General features: G+C 40.3%; 1 protein-coding gene across 33 annotated transcripts in view; it reads left to right on the top strand.

Annotated features, from left to right (window-relative positions):
- Nucleotides 1-17,180, top strand: part of EPB41L2 (erythrocyte membrane protein band 4.1 like 2) — a 220,619-nt gene that overhangs the window by 158,826 nt on the left and 44,613 nt on the right. For all 33 annotated transcript variants that reach the window (XR_009263298.1, XR_009263297.1, XM_058735273.1 and 30 more), the window contains 3 exons: nt 3,247-3,399; nt 3,914-4,011; nt 12,534-12,706. Coding sequence is in view for 31 of the 33 variants with exons in the window: in XM_058735273.1 (XP_058591256.1) it covers nt 3,247-3,399; nt 3,914-4,011; nt 12,534-12,706 (424 nt within the window). In the remaining 2 variants the exon portion in view is untranslated. The remainder of the gene's footprint in view (nt 1-3,246; nt 3,400-3,913; nt 4,012-12,533; nt 12,707-17,180) is intronic.

The following is a 17,180-nucleotide window of genomic DNA, read 5'->3' as shown; positions in this document are numbered from 1 at the left end:
CAACGGTTCCCTAGATGGATGGGGCCTAGGAACCTCAGATTTTATGATTAGAGAAATCTCTTGGAAAGCCCCTCCATCCAAAGATCTCTTCCCTCCCTGGGCCTCGGGTGAATCATTCCTGCTTCGTACTTGCATAGTGCTTCATGTTTGCACCGCTCTCTTTTTTTCCTCCGTGGCTTCCTTTATTCGACTGTTTTTCCTGGTTACAAAAGACGTACATATACATCATAGAAAATAGAAGCAAACGGAAGGAAAAAACAAAAACCACTGAACTCTCTTTATTTGGAAATAGGCACTGTTGCTTTTTTGATACGTTTTCTTGTTTTCTTTAAAAAAAAAACAACATCTCTGAGCACTAGAACTCGTGCATTTTTTTCAGTAGGATCACGCTACAGGTATCAGTTTGTGAGGAATTTTTTGTTGTTTGTTTTGTTGCTTGCTCTGATAAAAGATTTTTCCACGTCAGTATATATAGTCTCTGACATCATTTTTAACTGCTGGGTGCTATACACTTTTAATTCTTACAGGTACTTCCATGTGCTTTTTTAAGATTTAAGACTTGACTGTTTTTATTTACAACTGCATAAAACAGAGTGCAGAGAATGATTTGCCTAAGCCACGTGTTGTTAAGCATTCCCATATCTGCCTCGTTTCTTCTGGTAAATTCTAGGAGGTGAAATGGGACTTCCTACCACTTGCGTGTTTTTCAGCTTGTTTCTCTGTGATGGAGACAGGCTGGTTCGGCCGAGAAATCCAAACCGGGGAGGCAGGAGAAGAATGGGTTTGGGACCAAAGAGACCTCAGGTCTCTGCTCTTCTAAACCCTGTTACTCTGGCCACATGTAAATCTACATGTTGATCGCTAGTTAGAAACCAATTCTTAGATGGCAGTACTACAAGGTTTCACAGTTCTCGTTTTCAAAATTGTACCTTAGAAAAGTAAAAAAGTTGTGGGTCTGTTTAAGCGTAGTTTCTGTTCTTGGTGTGTGATTAGAAGCAGATTGCTTTTTGAAAAAAATTCAGAGTAACATCTCTTCATCCTGTTTGTCATCTGATACACTCCGATGATATTTGATAAGGAAGATGTTTGTCGGTTGTTGCAAAGAAAGTCTGTAGCAATTTAAAAGAACTTTTCATCAAAGTTTCATCTTTGATTGTCTTGATCATATTTAAGTACGTCTTTAAAAATTTTTTACTAAGAGCTTTTCATGGCACACTGCTATTAGGACGAGTTGAAGAGCATTGAATGGAAGTACTCTTGACTCGCAGGTACAGGGGAACCCCAAGATTAGTGTGATAGCTCTGAGCTCTTACCAGCCGCTCTCCCAACTCCTCTGGGTCTGAAGGGGTGAGGGCAGAGAGTGGTTGCCAGAACCCAGAAGGAGAGATCTGTGTGTGGAGAACACTGTCTTCAAGGGAGCCACAATTGTCACAGGGACACCTCGCTGAACTCCCTTCCCTCTTCTCTTCTCTTCTCTTCTCTTCTGCAAGAACTTTTCAAGACTGAACCCATTTAGAAGTCCGAGGGCATGGGATCCCTATTGCCACCCATATGTGGCAGCTTCCTCAGGGGGAGTGAATAAGGGACAGAAGATGCTCCTTTTTTATTAGTTTATTTTTCTGACTTAGTTGCTGAATGGCAGAAGTCAAATATGGAGGACCAAGGCATGCTTTTTCTCTTTCACTTGTTAGTCTTCATCTGTAATTTGTATTCACACAGATACTGAGAATTCTGAAGCAATGTGTGCAACAACTGAAAATGAACCGATTTACTTGGTTCCAGATTGTGTTTATTCTTAAATCCGATAAAATAGCTCCAGTGTCCTGCCTAAAGATTGCTTCAGACTAGAGATGACTTTGTTCAGTGTTTCAAGTCTGCATTGCCTCCTTACTTGTGGTGAGAACATACTGTCTTGGGCAGCCTTCCGGCTTGCTCCTGTAGCCATGGCCAGTGATGTTTCTGGAAAACAACATTTCTGTCTGGTGCCAAGTTGCTTGGGCACCTGTGCCGGATTCATCCCAGCTTTTTTTCTCTGTTCCTAGAGAGAATTGGGGCTGCCAGATTTGGGTGAATAAAGCACCCTATAGATTAAATTTTTTAAACCTGCTGGGATTGTCTAATGTCATTTTACCTGTACATATGAATTATTCAAGTGTGGCAGCAGAGAAAGGAATTGGCATCAGTGACTTAGTACTATACTTCTATTTTTAAAAAAGTAATATGACTTGTTCTAGATGATTCAGTAACAAGGTAGTCGAAATGTTGCATTCTCATTGAATTGAGACTTAGATTAAATATGGTGTTTGTTTCAGCAGGCTTGGTGAGAATTTGTTCCATATCATAAGTGATTTCTGAAAATATGAATGTCTCTGAATAATGTTTTCAATTTTATATGTCGTGAATGCGATCCAGTTCTTCCCTTGAAAGTCAGTGATCTGTGTATTTTGAGTATTGGGTCCTCAATATTACTTGAAATGTGAGGAGACACTATGTCACTTTTATCTGTAAATTTATTTGGTTTTTAAAAATCCTTTAGGCTTGTGATTATTGTAAATTGTCATCTATTCCAAGTTAAAATGCTGGGGAGGGAAAACAGTTTGAGTAAATTCAAGACTAGTTTGCAGTCCATTGAAATGCCAGCCATGGGAATGCTATAACGGGGACTGGATGTCAGCACTCTGAGTTACTGAAAAATTACTCGGAAGAATTCAGAGATTCAAAGAGAAATTTTCTGTGAGGGATTGGTGTTTCGCCAAATAGAGGCGTAATTTTAACAGCCATTAGTTAGCATAGCCCATCTGAAATAAATTTGCCTAAAGTAAAATGTCTGAATGCACCTTAAGGTGGGCTGACAGGGTGTCCCCAAGGATTGGGATAGCCTCCAGGAAAACCCTGTCTCTTCAGGATGTCTAAATTGAGCTCTCTTTCCCTTTTTCCCCAGCAGCTCTTGCAGGCAAGCTTGGGAACACAGAAATTATGCCTTTTGGAGAATATTGTGTCCTGTAGTCAGGTGGCTGTAACTCTTTGACAAATCGAATTTTGATCCTAGGAGATAAGAGATTGAAGATGTATTGCGTGCCCTAATGTTTCTATTAACTCACGTACTGTCACTGATATTTAAATACCAACCTGTTACATTGGCGTTCCGGGTCATGGTTTAAGGGGGTGGGGGGGGGGGATGATGAGCTTCCTGACCCATGAAACTTGGACAGCTCTAACCACGGTCAAATGGCTTCTACTTGGCAGGACTCAGAAGGCGTGGACATCAAGCTGGGTGTGTGCGCTAACGGGCTTCTCATTTACAAAGACAGACTGAGAATCAATCGTTTTGCTTGGCCGAAAATCTTGAAAATTTCCTATAAGCGCAGTAACTTCTACATTAAAGTTAGGCCAGCAGAGGTAAGCAGTGTCACTTAGGCCTGGGCATATCTAAACAGCTTCGGTCAGTGTTCTTCTTTATGGCTGTCAGCTGACTTCATTTTTTCCCCAGTGAATTTTAATAAAATGCACTATTCCTTATTTTTTCATGGCAAAAAAGGTCAGAGTTCTTAATAATCAACCTGCATGTATATCCATGTTGCTAAAAAGGTAAGAGCCACACCTTTAACAGAAAAGAGAAAGTTGTAAGTGCCTGCTACATAGTGGGGGCCCGTTTTGTTGTTGTTGAATCAACTGATAAGGTGGTAGGGTGAGTTGTGGACATTGGTTAAAGTCAGCAGTTGTACTTGGTTTTCACAGAAACTAGTATTGAGTTCTATGAAGAATCCATTTTGTATAATCATACTGGATATACATACTAGTATCTCCTTTCTTCAAGAAGAGTTACCCCTCACGGAGACATCTGAATTCATGATTTCAGTAGCTTCTAACCAACTCCTTTATCTTACTGATTTACCTTATTGATTTATTCTAGCTCGAACAATTTGAGAGCACCATCGGATTCAAACTGCCAAACCATCGGGCAGCAAAAAGGCTATGGAAAGTGTGCGTGGAACATCATACTTTCTACAGGTAATTTTAATGATACAGCTTAGACTTAATGAGAACAGCAATTGGTACCCTGTACGTATTAAGTGGTGGTTGTGGATACAGGGGCAGATGAGGCAACACCCTATTTTATGATTCTTTGCTTCTCCTCGGTGCCAGATCTCCTTGGCCGTGCCTCGTTATCACTCACAGCTGGTCTGCTTCTACAGTGGTCCCGGACTCCACTTTCTGACTACAAATGCCTTCCCTTCTAGAAGTGCATTCTTCAAACCCAACTGCCATTCTCTTGCCAGCATCGTTCACCATTGGCTTCATTTAGTTGTTCTTACCAGCTCTCTCCTGTTTAATTTCTTTCCCCAGCCAGCCAAAACCCTGGGGTCTGTCCCTTTGCTACTTTGTCGGGAGGTTCTAACCACTTGCCTTTTGTGCCCATCAGCCTGCTGGTCTCTGTGTCTCGACCTCCCCACTTCTATACCAGTGCTGTAGAGCTCTGCCTTAAACAGCACAGCTGTCCCGGTGGACGCACTCGCTTTTTGTAAGGGAAAATTGCGCAACTCCAGATTAGTGCCTTTACAGATAGATTCTTTCTTGTGTCAGCCGGACCCTCAGCTACCAGGCAGTGCTTTTACCTCCTTTCCTGTTAAAATATTCCTGGTCTTCTGGAGCCCCTGGGAACCCCGGCCTCTCTGCTCAGATGCCCTCTGCTGGGTGGGGCACTGATTGTAGAAGCTGTAGTCATGAGCATTCTCGGTTTCCTGTACCGTTTTTCAAAACTCTTCAGTCCCAGATTATGTAGCATTCCCCTCTTCTTCTTGTTCATTCTTCCCTTCCTGTTCTGTCTCAAGGGAAAAAATAGTCATTCCCTATGGAAGTCTTGATCCTTCATTTGATTCCTCACATAGGATCGTGCTTTGTATGTTATGTATGTCAAAGGTACGAATGCCTTTGACTTCCTCTTTGGCCGGCAAACGTGTCCACATCGTGTTCCTTTAAAAACCAACACAAACGGGGGCGCCTGGGTGGCTTGGTCGGTTAAGCGTCCGACTTCGGCTCAGGTCATGATCTCACAGTCCGTGAGTTCGAGCCCCGCGTCGGGCTCTGTGCTGACAGCTCAGAGCCTGGAGCCTGTTTCAGATTCTGTGTCTCCCTCTCTCTCTGCCCCTCCCCTGTTCATGCTCTGTCTCTCTCTGTCTCAAAAATAAATAAATGTTAAAAAAAAAAAAAAATTTAAAAGAAACAAAAAAAAAAACAAAAAAAAAAAACCAACACAAACGGACAAGTGAGAAAACCAGATCTCCTTAGACCCCCTAACTGTCTTTAGCTTGGGTCCCATCTCCTTTGTACTTCTTCAAGGGCGTATTTCTACATTCTTCTTCTTCTTCTTCTTCTTCTTCTTCTTCTTCTTCTTCTTCTTTTTTTTTTTTTTTAATGTTTATTTTTGAGAGTGCATAAGCAGGGAAGGGACAGAGAGGGGCGAACAGAGGATCTGATGAAGGCTCTGCACTGACAGCAGAGAGCCTGACACGGGGCTCAAACTCACGAACCGTGAGATCATGACCTGAGCCGAAGTCTGACACTTAACTGACTGAGTCACCCAGACGCCCCTCTCTGTTACTCTTCTTAGCAAGGAGCACTTTGTTGATCATTTTTCCCCCATTTCCTCCGTCCTGTTCCTGCAGTCTATAGAGCTACGTGTCTAGACCCTTCATCTTTACAGTTTTTGCTTTGGGCTCTTGCTTTGCTACCACATACTGGGTGTGTGACTGTGGGTAAGTTACCACCTTTCTGAGTCTCCCTTTCATCATCTATGTGCTGGTAATAATAGTCCCTACCTTATAGGGTTGCTTTGAAAAGCCCGTGAGAAAACACACATGGAACGCATGTAGAACTACTTCCGGTATGTAATGTTTATCGTTATCATCCCCATCATTATCATCCTTATTCTTGGTTTGGTACCACAGTGTGCTGTTTTTAAGGTGAATTATTAGGTGGTACAAATGACTCTTTCTGGTTAAATAGAGCAGTCTTGACAACAGATATGTTGTCAAACAGACTCGTTTTAGAGAAATGTAACTCCTAAAATATACTTGAATCCATCTGACACAGTTACACTGGTCACATAAATCTTTGAAAAGCTTATAATTCCTCCTGGTAGCCATGGCACATTTCTACTCCAGACAACCGGAGTCTGCCTCAAATAAAACTAGTAGATGATATTAATGAGCTAAATGACACAGTCAAGGCAGGACACATAGCAGGCTTCCCTGTCAGGTAATGATAATGGAAACAGTAATTGTCTCAGAAACGACACGTGCTGTGTTCATTGAGCAAATATTGTTGTCAGACACAGAACCACTTGCTTTACATTGTACCGTGTCATTTATTCCTCACCCCCAGGGAGAAAGTGGCTCAGAGCTGGGTGCCCAGTAAGGAGCATGGGGCCAAGCACCTGCACAGAGCTGGGGACCTGGCTCTGTGATTCTAGAGCCCACACTGGTCACCTCTATGCTGGTCCTTCCTCTGGTATTCTTCTTTTTTATTTATTTTTAATTTTGTTAAATGTTTGTTTATTTTTGAGAGAACGAGTGCCCAAGGGAGGGGCCGAGAGGGAGGGGGACAGAGGATCTGAAGCAGATTCTGGGCTGACAGTGGAGAGCCCAGTTCATGGGGCTGGAACTCATGAACTGTGAGATCATGGTTCAAAGTCAGACACTTAACCCACTTGAGCCATCCAGGCTCCCCCCTCTCTGGTATCCTTGCAGCAGGCGTTTCTGAGGTGTCTGTTAGCCGTGCGACGCCTCAGGTCCCTCCCTCCATTTTTGCTAACATACCACGACTCTGGTTTAAAAGTAGACCAGTTTGCACCTGCAGACTTTGGAGATAATGGTTGACAAAAGCATTTTTATATCTTTAAACTTATGTAACTTTGCTTACACATGATAGGAAGCAATGTATCTAAAACAGGGCAAATCATAATTTGCCTATAGAGTGCCTCGAATCAAATCTGGATTTTGTTCTGTTTAAGTTTATCACAAAAGATGCCAATGATTTCTTTAGAAAACTAAACTGGCTTCAGATTGAAGCCATTAAAAAAACCAGATCTTTCTATTGATTGATAGCCACTCAGCCAGACTAATGTTAGTAGCACAAGAACATGATAAAAAGTCGCTATTCCTCCTTGAGTGTTTGATAGAGCCTGTCTCTGTTCTAAGTGCTTTACATAGATTAATTCTTTTAATATGTACATTGTTGTAATCTTCACTTTACACTCAGAAAAGCTGAGAAACAGAAGTTAAGAAACATGACTGTGTCCCTGTAGACAGTCACGGGTGGAGATGGAAGTCGGAGCCAAGCTCTGTGGCTCTCAGTGCCCATAAGTGTTCCCATTCTGCTGTACTTCCTGGTTGTGTTTACAGTGGACATGTTTCCTTCTTTGTTTTGTTTTTTTTTGTTGTTGTTGTTTTTTTCCCCTCAGTGCTTTGTGGTGGTGGTGGTGGTGGTGGTGGTGGTGGCGGCGTGTAAACAGGATTAACACGAGGTTCTTGCAGCTTGGCATTAAACTCTCATTTAAACTTGGGATTGTAGATCCAGACTAATTCCAAGTGAATTAGTGTCATCAGCCGCTTCATAGAGAGCTTTGTTATTAACGGTATGATTGACTGCAGTAAGTGATGTGTGTGGGTTTGTCTTAAAATTTCCTTTATTTTTCATGGGTGAAAAACCAATAATACCTGACTTGTAATGGGAGGATTTTTTATAAAATTGTTACCATGCTTCTTGAGCAATAAAGTATGTGAAAGTTAATTTCTTTTGTGATGTGTCATTAGGTCGTCTTGCTCAGGACCTTTAAAGCTATAGGTATGGCTTTTAAATTCCCAAAAGTGAAATGATGTCTTATAGTGATTTATTTAAATTCAAATTAGTTAACATATGACGCCCAGTGCTCATCCCAACAAGTGCCCTCCTTGATCCCTGTCACCCATTTAGCCCATCCCCCCACCCACTGCCCCTCCCATAACCCACAGTCTGTTCTTTGTATTTAAGAGTCTCTTATGGTATGCCGCCCTCTCTGTTTGTATCTTGTTTTCCCTTCCCTTTTGATGTTATTTTTATGAAGGTGGGGTCTGAGGTAGTAAATAAAAGTAATATCAAAAGGAAATAATTGTTAAGCGATCTTGAAATATTTTGCTTGGCCTACGTTTCCGTAGAAAATTTATTTGCATTGCCGTTGACTTAAGTCACCAAAAATGTTCTTTTAGAAAAAGCTAATAAATGTCTATGTTCAGTCCATTTTTGTCTTGATATTTGTTTCTATTTAATTGCAGCTTCATTACTTAAGGATTTCTTTGTTATCAGAAAATTAATCTGTAAGCTAATACTTTGTGTATTTGGTCACCGGTGCCACTTGGGCAGGGAAGTGTTTTATCTCAAGTTGAAATAAATAAAATAATACTTTAGTTAATGACTTTCCTAATTTTACATTGGTACACATATCTGTTTTTAAAATGTCTGCCTTGTATTTCTTGAATTATTTCTTTAAGTATTTTTTTACAAAATGCGTTAAGTGGATAATTATTCTGATATGCATTTAAATGGGAACGAATCATCTATTATTACCTTAAAGAAAAACAAATTAGACCAAAGAAAGAAATACGGTTGTATAGAATTCTCCTCACCTGGACTTAGATATTTAGCTGGTAACATATCCCAGTCTATATAAAAAAAAAAATTAATGTTTATTTTTGAGAGAAAGCGAGAGAGACAGAGAGACAGATGGGGGGGGGGGGAGGGGGGAGGGAGGGGCAGAGAGAGAGGGAGACACAGAATCCAAAGCAGCTCTAGGCTCCGAGCTGTCAGCACACTGACAAGGGGCTCGAACTGACAAACCGCAAAATTATGACCTGAGCCAAAGTTAGATGTTTAACTGACTGAGCCACCCAGCAACCCCCCACCCCCCCGCCACCCCTAGTGTATATAAATGAGAGCCCACTTTCGTAACTGGGGAAAAAATAAAACAATGTCATTTTACAAAGCATTTTTTGTAGCAGTGGGATTGTTTTATGTTTATGAAACTAAGACTGAAATATTAATCAGTAGTTCTCTCAGTGTGTCAGAAGTTCTAGAACTTATAGCCCAACTTCCCTCCTCCAATATCCTGGCATAAGAGAATTCAAAAGCTATTCTTAAATGCTGTGACTGTGTAATACTAAGAAAGAGAATTCTGGAAAATGGATAGACAGACATGTCTTTGGATTTTCTGGCTACTTAAATTCAGGTGCCCTCTAGGAAATGGTGACAGTGGGATTCTGTCTCATGATCTGGTCTGTATTTATTGAGCATCTGCTCTATATGGGACCTAGCACAGATCCTGTGTGAAGTTATATAAAATAAACTAATACCCAGAAAGTCAGAAAACACTGATGGAAGTTTTCTTAATTTTCTTTAAAATTGTTTTCTGAAGACTGAAGTCTCTTGATCTTCTTTCTTTGTGAGTTCAGTTAATTTTATAGGAGAGGAAAATGAAATCTTTAAAAAGATCTCTTTATGTATACTGTACGATTTTTCATAATTCACACAAGCAGGTATCCTGTTTCTAGTTTCAATTTTTTTTAATTTGAGAAGGGTTTAACAATGTTTGATAAGCACCACTGGGCCTAAAGGGGTGTCACCTCTGCTGGGGGTGGGGAGCAGTGACTGGAACTGGAAATGGGAGATCCCAGTAAATCCCTGTGTGAGGCTCCTCATTCTAGGAAGATGTGGCCTTTGGTTGAGAGATGCCATTCACTGAGGTGAGCCTACAGATGGGTGCCAGATGCCTCCAGCCTCACTCTTCTCTTTATCTCCTGTCTTTTTTTTTTTTTTTTTTTTTTTTTTTTTTTTTTTTTTTTTAAATCTACTTCATTGGGTAAGATACCTTCACATGAGATCTATCCTTTTCACCTTCACGTGTACGATGGATTATTGAGTGTGGGCACAGTGCTGTGCAGATCTCTAGAGCGTCTTCATCTTCACTGAAACTTCATGCCCAGTGACTGGTAACTCCCCATTTCGCTCTCCTTGCAGCCCCCAGTAGCCACCAGTCCAGTCTGAATCTATGAATTTGGCTGTTCTGGGTACCTGGTGAAAGTGGAATCATGCAGTCCTTGTCTTTCTGTATCTGGCCTTTTCACTTATGCATAACGTCCTCAAGGCCCATCCATGTTGTTGTGTATTGTGTGCAGAATTTCCTTTTTTTTTTTTTTTTTTTCTTTCTTTCTTTCGTAAGGGTGAATAGCATTCCCTTCTATGTAGATACCACATTTTCCTTACCCATGCACCTGCCAGTGGATATTTAGGTTTTTACCACATCTTTGCTATTGTGAATAGTGCTGAAATGAACATGGGAATACTACTAATTTCTCTTCAAAATCTTGATTTGAGGTTATTTTTGATAAATACCCAGAAGCAGGATTAGTTGGGTCATGTGGTAATTCTATTTTTAGAATTTTGAGGAACTTCCATCTCACGTTTCATAACTTCTGCCCCATTTTGCATTCCCACCAACAATGTGCAAAGGTCCCAGTTTCTCCACATCCTTGCCAATGCTTGTTGTCTTTAGTTTAAAAATTGGGGTGAAGTGGGTAGTTTCTTTTGGGTCACCAATGCATATTTCCCCTTTGAAGTATTCTTTAGAAATACTGCTTTTTTCCTCTGGTTGCTCTTCCATTAACTATAGAGTGTACTTCATGAATAAATGATAAAGAGGTGATGTAGCCATCTTGTTTTTCAAGGATGAATATTTCTTACTGTGGTGATGAGCTTGCTAGTGACCCTTTTTTTCTATAGATCATTGCTTTCTTACAGAGTGTTCTTCAATCCCTATTTAACTGGATTGCTAGGTAGGGAAACCCTGTCATAGCTCATCAGGAGATAGCGCATCGCAAGTGACCACATTTCTCACCTGCTTCTGTGATTCATGATCAGGAGGCTGAGATATTTAATTCCTCAGCTGTTAGAGAAAAAGAATAGAGAGCACAAATAAGAATTCTGGTCTATATTTCTAGTATTTCAGAATTCTAATTTATGAATATACAACTTTTCCCAAAGTACAGGTTGAGGCGCTGGCCCTCATCAGAGTGTATTCTTAGCAGCAGCATTGGTGTCTCCTTTGAAAATCTATTGGCAGAAGGTGGAAGTTTTAAGAAACTCATTTGCTACCTTATGTGAATAGATTAACACCATGACAGCCAGAGTGTCCTGGCTCTTCTCTTCTCAATTTAATTCTGAGATATAGTTTTTCTGGGTTAATGTCAGTGAGAATCCTGTGTTGATGGAGAATCGCCTCTTGTGTTATTACAAGTAGCTTTACCTTGCTTGAATCTCTCTTTGTTGCTTTTTTTCAACGTTTTTTTTTTTTTTTTTTTTTTTTTTTTTTTATTTTTTTTTTATTTTTGGGACAGAGAGAGACAGAGCATGAACGGGGGAGGGGCAGAGAGAGAGGGAGACACAGAATCGGAAACAGGCTCCAGGCTCCGAGCCATCAGCCCAGAGCCTGACGCGGGGCTCGAACTCACAGACCGCGAGATCGTGACCTGGCTGAAGTCGGACGCTTAACCGACTGCGCCACCCAGGCGCCCCTCTCTTTGTTGCTTTTAAGCAGAAGATGATGTCTTAAAAAATTTTTTTTTTTTTTTTTTGCGTAGAAGTTCTAAAAATACTTGAAATGTATTTTTAAGTATTTAAAAATCTTAAAAATTTAAGAAATCACTCTTTGGAGAATGAAAGGAAGAATTTTATGGAGCTCATATTCTGGAATTATCAACTAAAGTCTTCTCATTTAATAAATGGTATAAGAGTGCTAAGATTATTTTTTTAAGACGTTTTGCCAACTCTTGATTAGACCATGAAAGTGAGACCATTCCAGTTGTCTGCCAGACAAGACTGACTTATTTACTAAAAACGTACTTTGGCATAAGTCTGGGAGTATTTGACATCAAGAAAATTTGACTTCATTCGTTACAAACCCAGGGTTTAAACAGTGAAATTGTGCTGGTAAGAAAGGATATAAGTCATTTCTACAGATCTACTGTGTGTGATGTTCTTCATGGGAAAGCATCACTTGATGGAATGGATTCCTGAGTTGGATGTTCTTTCCCATGGGAAATAGACATAAATATTGAGAATTACTAATGGTAATGGATCGCCTCTTGGCACTTATAGCTCGGAGCAAGAATTCAGACATATGTGTTTATATAAATGATTTAAGCTAATACAAATAAATATCCTTTGATATACACTGAGAACAGCTGCTCTTTTGCTCAGGTTGAGGAAAATACATTATTCATGAATACACGAATGTGGATTTAGTCATCTTAATCACTATCCTAAAGCTCTGTATGTAGGAGGGTTTATAAATGATGTTCTTTTTCATTAGAAAGTTTAGGCAGCTTTTTGTTGTGTAGATTGAGGAATCTTAGTAAAATGAGATAAAATGTAAACTTCTGTCATCTTTTTAAAAAAGAAAATTCATAAAGTCTCCTTTTTGTTTCTTTTGTTTCCCCCTACAGGCTTGTGTCTCCAGAGCAGCCACCAAAGGCCAAGTTCCTGACCCTGGGGTCCAAATTCCGCTACAGCGGCCGCACCCAAGCCCAGACCCGCCAGGCAAGCACCCTCATTGACAGGCCAGCGCCACACTTTGAGCGTACCTCTAGCAAACGGGTCTCCAGGAGTCTAGATGGAGGTAAACACATTTGTGATAGTTTGTATTCCGTTAATCTTTCTCTGATCCAGTGGGATCAGGAAGTGTTGATCTAGTTAATGAGGTCCTCAGAAATGTCCTGGAAGGATAGCTATTTTCTCTGAGTAAATAAAATAATATTTCTTATATTCACAAGAAGAGTTTTATAGTGTTTTCAAGCTGTCATTCTGAACCTAATTTTCTTTGTACTGTCAGTGCACACAAATATTAAGAATCATCATGGGTAAGATGTTGGACAAATACATGGTTACTGATCTGACTTAATTATGATGTGTTATATGTGTCTTAGTTTCTTGAACTTGTTAATTAATGGCAAAAGTGGAATTTGAAAGGGTTTGGTATGCTAACATAGGAACCTTATTTAAAGGAACTTTAAAATATTCTGATTTTATGAGTTAAAAACTCTTACTAAAGCTTACCAAACTTCTTAGCATATGAGAAAGCAACTACCACTTCCAAGGATTAATTTAAATGTAGTGTTTTAACAAAAAAGAAAGGAAATACAGTATAATCGTTAGTTCTTTCAGCGAAGTGGGGGGAGGTTATGTATAAATTTGTATATATTTTGTTAGAATTCTTATTAGCTACAGGTTTGCAGTTTTATATATTTTATGTATGGAAATAAATTGACATTCCTTCCCTTCATATATGTATTCTATTAACCTAATTTTGGGTAAATAGTCGGTTTTCTATAAAAGAGCTGAAAGAGACAGAGTCCCAAGCAGGCCCCGTGCTGCCAGCATGGAGCCCGATGCAGGGCTTGAACCCATGAACTGTGAGATCAAGACCCAAGCTGAAATCAAGAGATGGATGCTCAACTGACTGAGCCACCCAGGTGCCCCTTTTATGTTAGGATGAATGTTTTATAAAGAACTTCATTTTACTTTTTGCCTAGAAGAAACCAATTGATGTGGGTGACTTTCTCCCAGAAAGTAGTTTTCCAACATTTTTTGGTTGATTAATCTCAAAACCTATGTAAAAATAGTAATAGTAAATTTAAAATTTTGTTTTATTACTGGGGCGCCTGGGTGGTTCAGTCGGTTAAGAGTCCAACTTCGGCTCAGGTCATGATCTGGCGGTTTGTGAGTTCGAGCCCCACATCAGGCCCTGTGTTGACAGCTCGGAGCCTGGAGCCTGCTTCAGATTCTGTGTCTCCCTCTCTCTCTACCCCTACCCCACTCTCTCTTTCTCTCTCTCTCTCTTTCTCTGTCTCTCTCAAAAATAAATAAACATTAAAAAGAAATGTGTTTTACTGCTGTTGATCATAGAAAACTTTTCTTATTACATTTTTCTGACATAAGAACTAGAGCAACTTTTAAGTAGCTGAAACAGATCTGCTAATAGATAAAAATGCTTTTTCATATGTATACTTGCTAAGTTTTGTTTTTAATCTAGTTGATCTAACAACGTCACATCAATTTCAGGTATACATTTCAGATATACAATATAGTGATTCCCCACGAATGTAGCTACTATCTGTCACTATAGAAAGCTATCACAGTATCATTGACTGTATTTTGTATTCTGTACCTTTTATCACCATGACTTACTCATTCTATAACCGGAATCCTGTCTGTGTCTCCCACTCCCCTCCACCCTTTTTTCCCCATCCCCTGACCCACTTCTCTCTGGCAGCCATCCATTCCCAGAATTTATAGGTCTGGTTCTAAAAATGCTCTCTCCTAAATGGATTGACACCCCTTGGCCTTGATCTACTTTTCCCAGAATAAACTTGGAGAACAGATCCAGGCAGACATACAGAGATACTTCCAAGGATTTGTTGGTGGGCATTTGTCTATGTAGTTATTCAATCTTGATTCTGGAGAATCTCCCATATAGTTTCAAGACTACAAATAGGCAAGGGGGTCATAAACTGTGGTTCAAATAACTATCCGTATTTCCAAATGTAGTGATTTAAATTTATTGAGATTTTGATGTGTGATAGCTGTCCATGTATCTTTTAGCTCGTCAACAACTGAACGCTTTTTTTCAAGTAAATGTGACAAATGTGCCTGCTCGTGGAAGTATTTCACAAGCCTTGCCCCTTGCCACAGAGAATTTGTATAAGTGCTGAATAACCTATAATCAGTGTTGGTTAATGCCCTGAGAGAAGTCATTCCCCTTTCTGGAATACTGTCTGTTTCAGCCTTTGTCTTAAACTGTGAGACTTTATAACTCTTATATTGCAAATTTTAGAGTTAAGAAAGAGCAGTGAACCACTGTTTTGAGATCTATAAACTGTGCTCAAAGAAGCCCACCATCTTGTGTGAGCAGTTAGTGCAGAGGGTTATAGTAGGTCTGTATCTGAAAACAATGATTTGTACAAGTAAGAGCAGCAAACATGCACAGTGATCCATTATTTTTCCTTTTGTGTTTTGGACACTGTCATTCATCAGATGGGCAAGTGATCAAAAGGATTATTGTGTTATTGTGAAAAATAGAAGGCTTTTCATGCCAATACATGACGAGCCAGTGAACTATTTGGTTAGGGCTTTTGGTCTCCCCTTTTCCCTCCCAAAGCAAAGCTAGGCCGTAACCTGGTACTGAGCTTTCTTTTTGCCACCACTCCCCGTCAGTACACCTTTTATCTGCTGTTGTTGACCTGCGTTGTATTTTCTTTTTCCTACTTAGTTTTTAAGTCAGGCTAGACTAGTTTAGGTACATAAATATTTCTCACTTGAAGTTTTGACAGATTGAAATAAATCGTCCAGTGATTACATACAAGCTAAAAATCAACATGATGTCTAAGGTCAAGCATTAAAATAAAACTCTAAAACTTTTTTAGAACAGTGTGATTCCGAGATTGGAAAATCAAGCCAAAAAGGAGGCAAGTCAGTCATTTAAGAGAACAACCAAGATGCATGTGAGAGTGAGGGAGACAACGACTTCCTGAAAATGGGGAATATATATAATAAGCAGGACACTACCTTGGATTGGGTCATGGGAGAAGAAGGCCCATCTGGCGAAGACCCATTTGGGTTGAGACGTGAAGGATGAGGGGGAGCTAGCCAGGAGTAGAGCAGTAAAGCATTCCAGGTAGCAGGAGCATCAGGGCTGAAGGTTATAAGATTAGGGAGAGCTTAATACAGTCCAGGAGCAGAAGGAAGTCTAGTTAGAGCTTTAGTAAATGAGGGGAGAGATAGGCTGCAAACAGTTCATGCAAGGCCTCGCAGGCCATGGAGAAGAATATGGTTTTGATTCTAGTGCTACTGAGGGTGTGTGTGTGCATTACATACATGTGTGTGCAGTTCTGCAGGCATGTAAGTGCACCGTGTTACTCCCTACCCCCGCCCCCCACCACATGATGTTACCTCTTTAAAAAAATCACTTGGTGCAATGTCGAGAATGATTGATAGGACAAGAGAGGAAGAGGCAGACTGGTTAGGAATACTCCAGGTGAGAGCACTAGTGATCTTGTCTTGGGTGAGAGTAGGCCAGTTAGCCATTTGGCACCATAAGCTCAGTGCCTGGGGCCTACAGGCTCCTCAGGATTCTACAAGTGTTTGAGACCTAAAAAGTTATTTTGCTTCAAAATGCAAAAAACAACACAAACAACCCACCCCCCTGCATAGTGAAATTAATAAATTTTTATTTTGTTAATGTTTTAATTTATTTTGAGAGAGACCGTATGCGAGCACAGGAAGGGCAGAGAGAGCAGGAGAGAGAGAGAGAATCCCAAGCAGGCTCCATGCTGTTAGCAAGGAGCCTGACACAGGGCTTATCCCATGAACCATGAGATCATGACCTGAGTTGAAATCATGAGTCGGGTGCTTAACCAACTGAGCCGCCCAGGCACCCTGAAATTAATGTCTTTAAAAGCATGCAAAATATTTTTCCAGTTTCATTATGTAACTTTCATATTCATTAAAATTTCCGTATCATTACATCTAAAACCATTTCTAGGTCAGTTTCCCATTTTGCAATAATTTCTGAGTGTGTGTAATGGGTGCTTAGAAATCATAAAAGAGCTACTCATAGCCTATATTTTCTGAGGGAAAACTACTGAAGTCTTTTGAAATTTAAAAAAAAGAAAATAATTATACTTAATGTAAGATTTGGTGTGGGCTTTCAAAAGTGTGAGTCCTAAGGGCTGTCAAAGTCTTAAAAGTGACCTGGTTAGTAAAATAGGAGGAGGGAGAACTGGCCACACTTAAATTCAGCTGGACTTGATGGTCGTAAGGGATAAAGGCAGAGACTTCAAGGTTTGTGGCTTGGGTAACTGGGTACAAGTATAAGTGTGGTATCTGGTGAAAAAGGCAAGGCTAGGGAAGGTGTAAGGTTTGGACAGAGCACATGAAGGGTGTGGGCCAAGACATTTCTTGTGATACACAGATTACAGGTGCTTGATGCCTCCCCAGTTCAATATGGTGGATCACACCCATTGCCCTCCAAGAGCTTGCAGCCTAAAGGCCTCATGTTTACTGCCCTTTTCTGGGGCATAGAACCAATGCAAACC

This window comes from Neofelis nebulosa, chromosome 6 (assembly GCF_028018385.1).
Source record: "Neofelis nebulosa isolate mNeoNeb1 chromosome 6, mNeoNeb1.pri, whole genome shotgun sequence".
Taxonomy (NCBI): domain Eukaryota; kingdom Metazoa; phylum Chordata; class Mammalia; order Carnivora; family Felidae; genus Neofelis; species Neofelis nebulosa.
The sequence above is the reverse complement of the archived record's forward strand: the minus strand, read 5'-3'. Positions and strand labels throughout refer to the sequence as shown.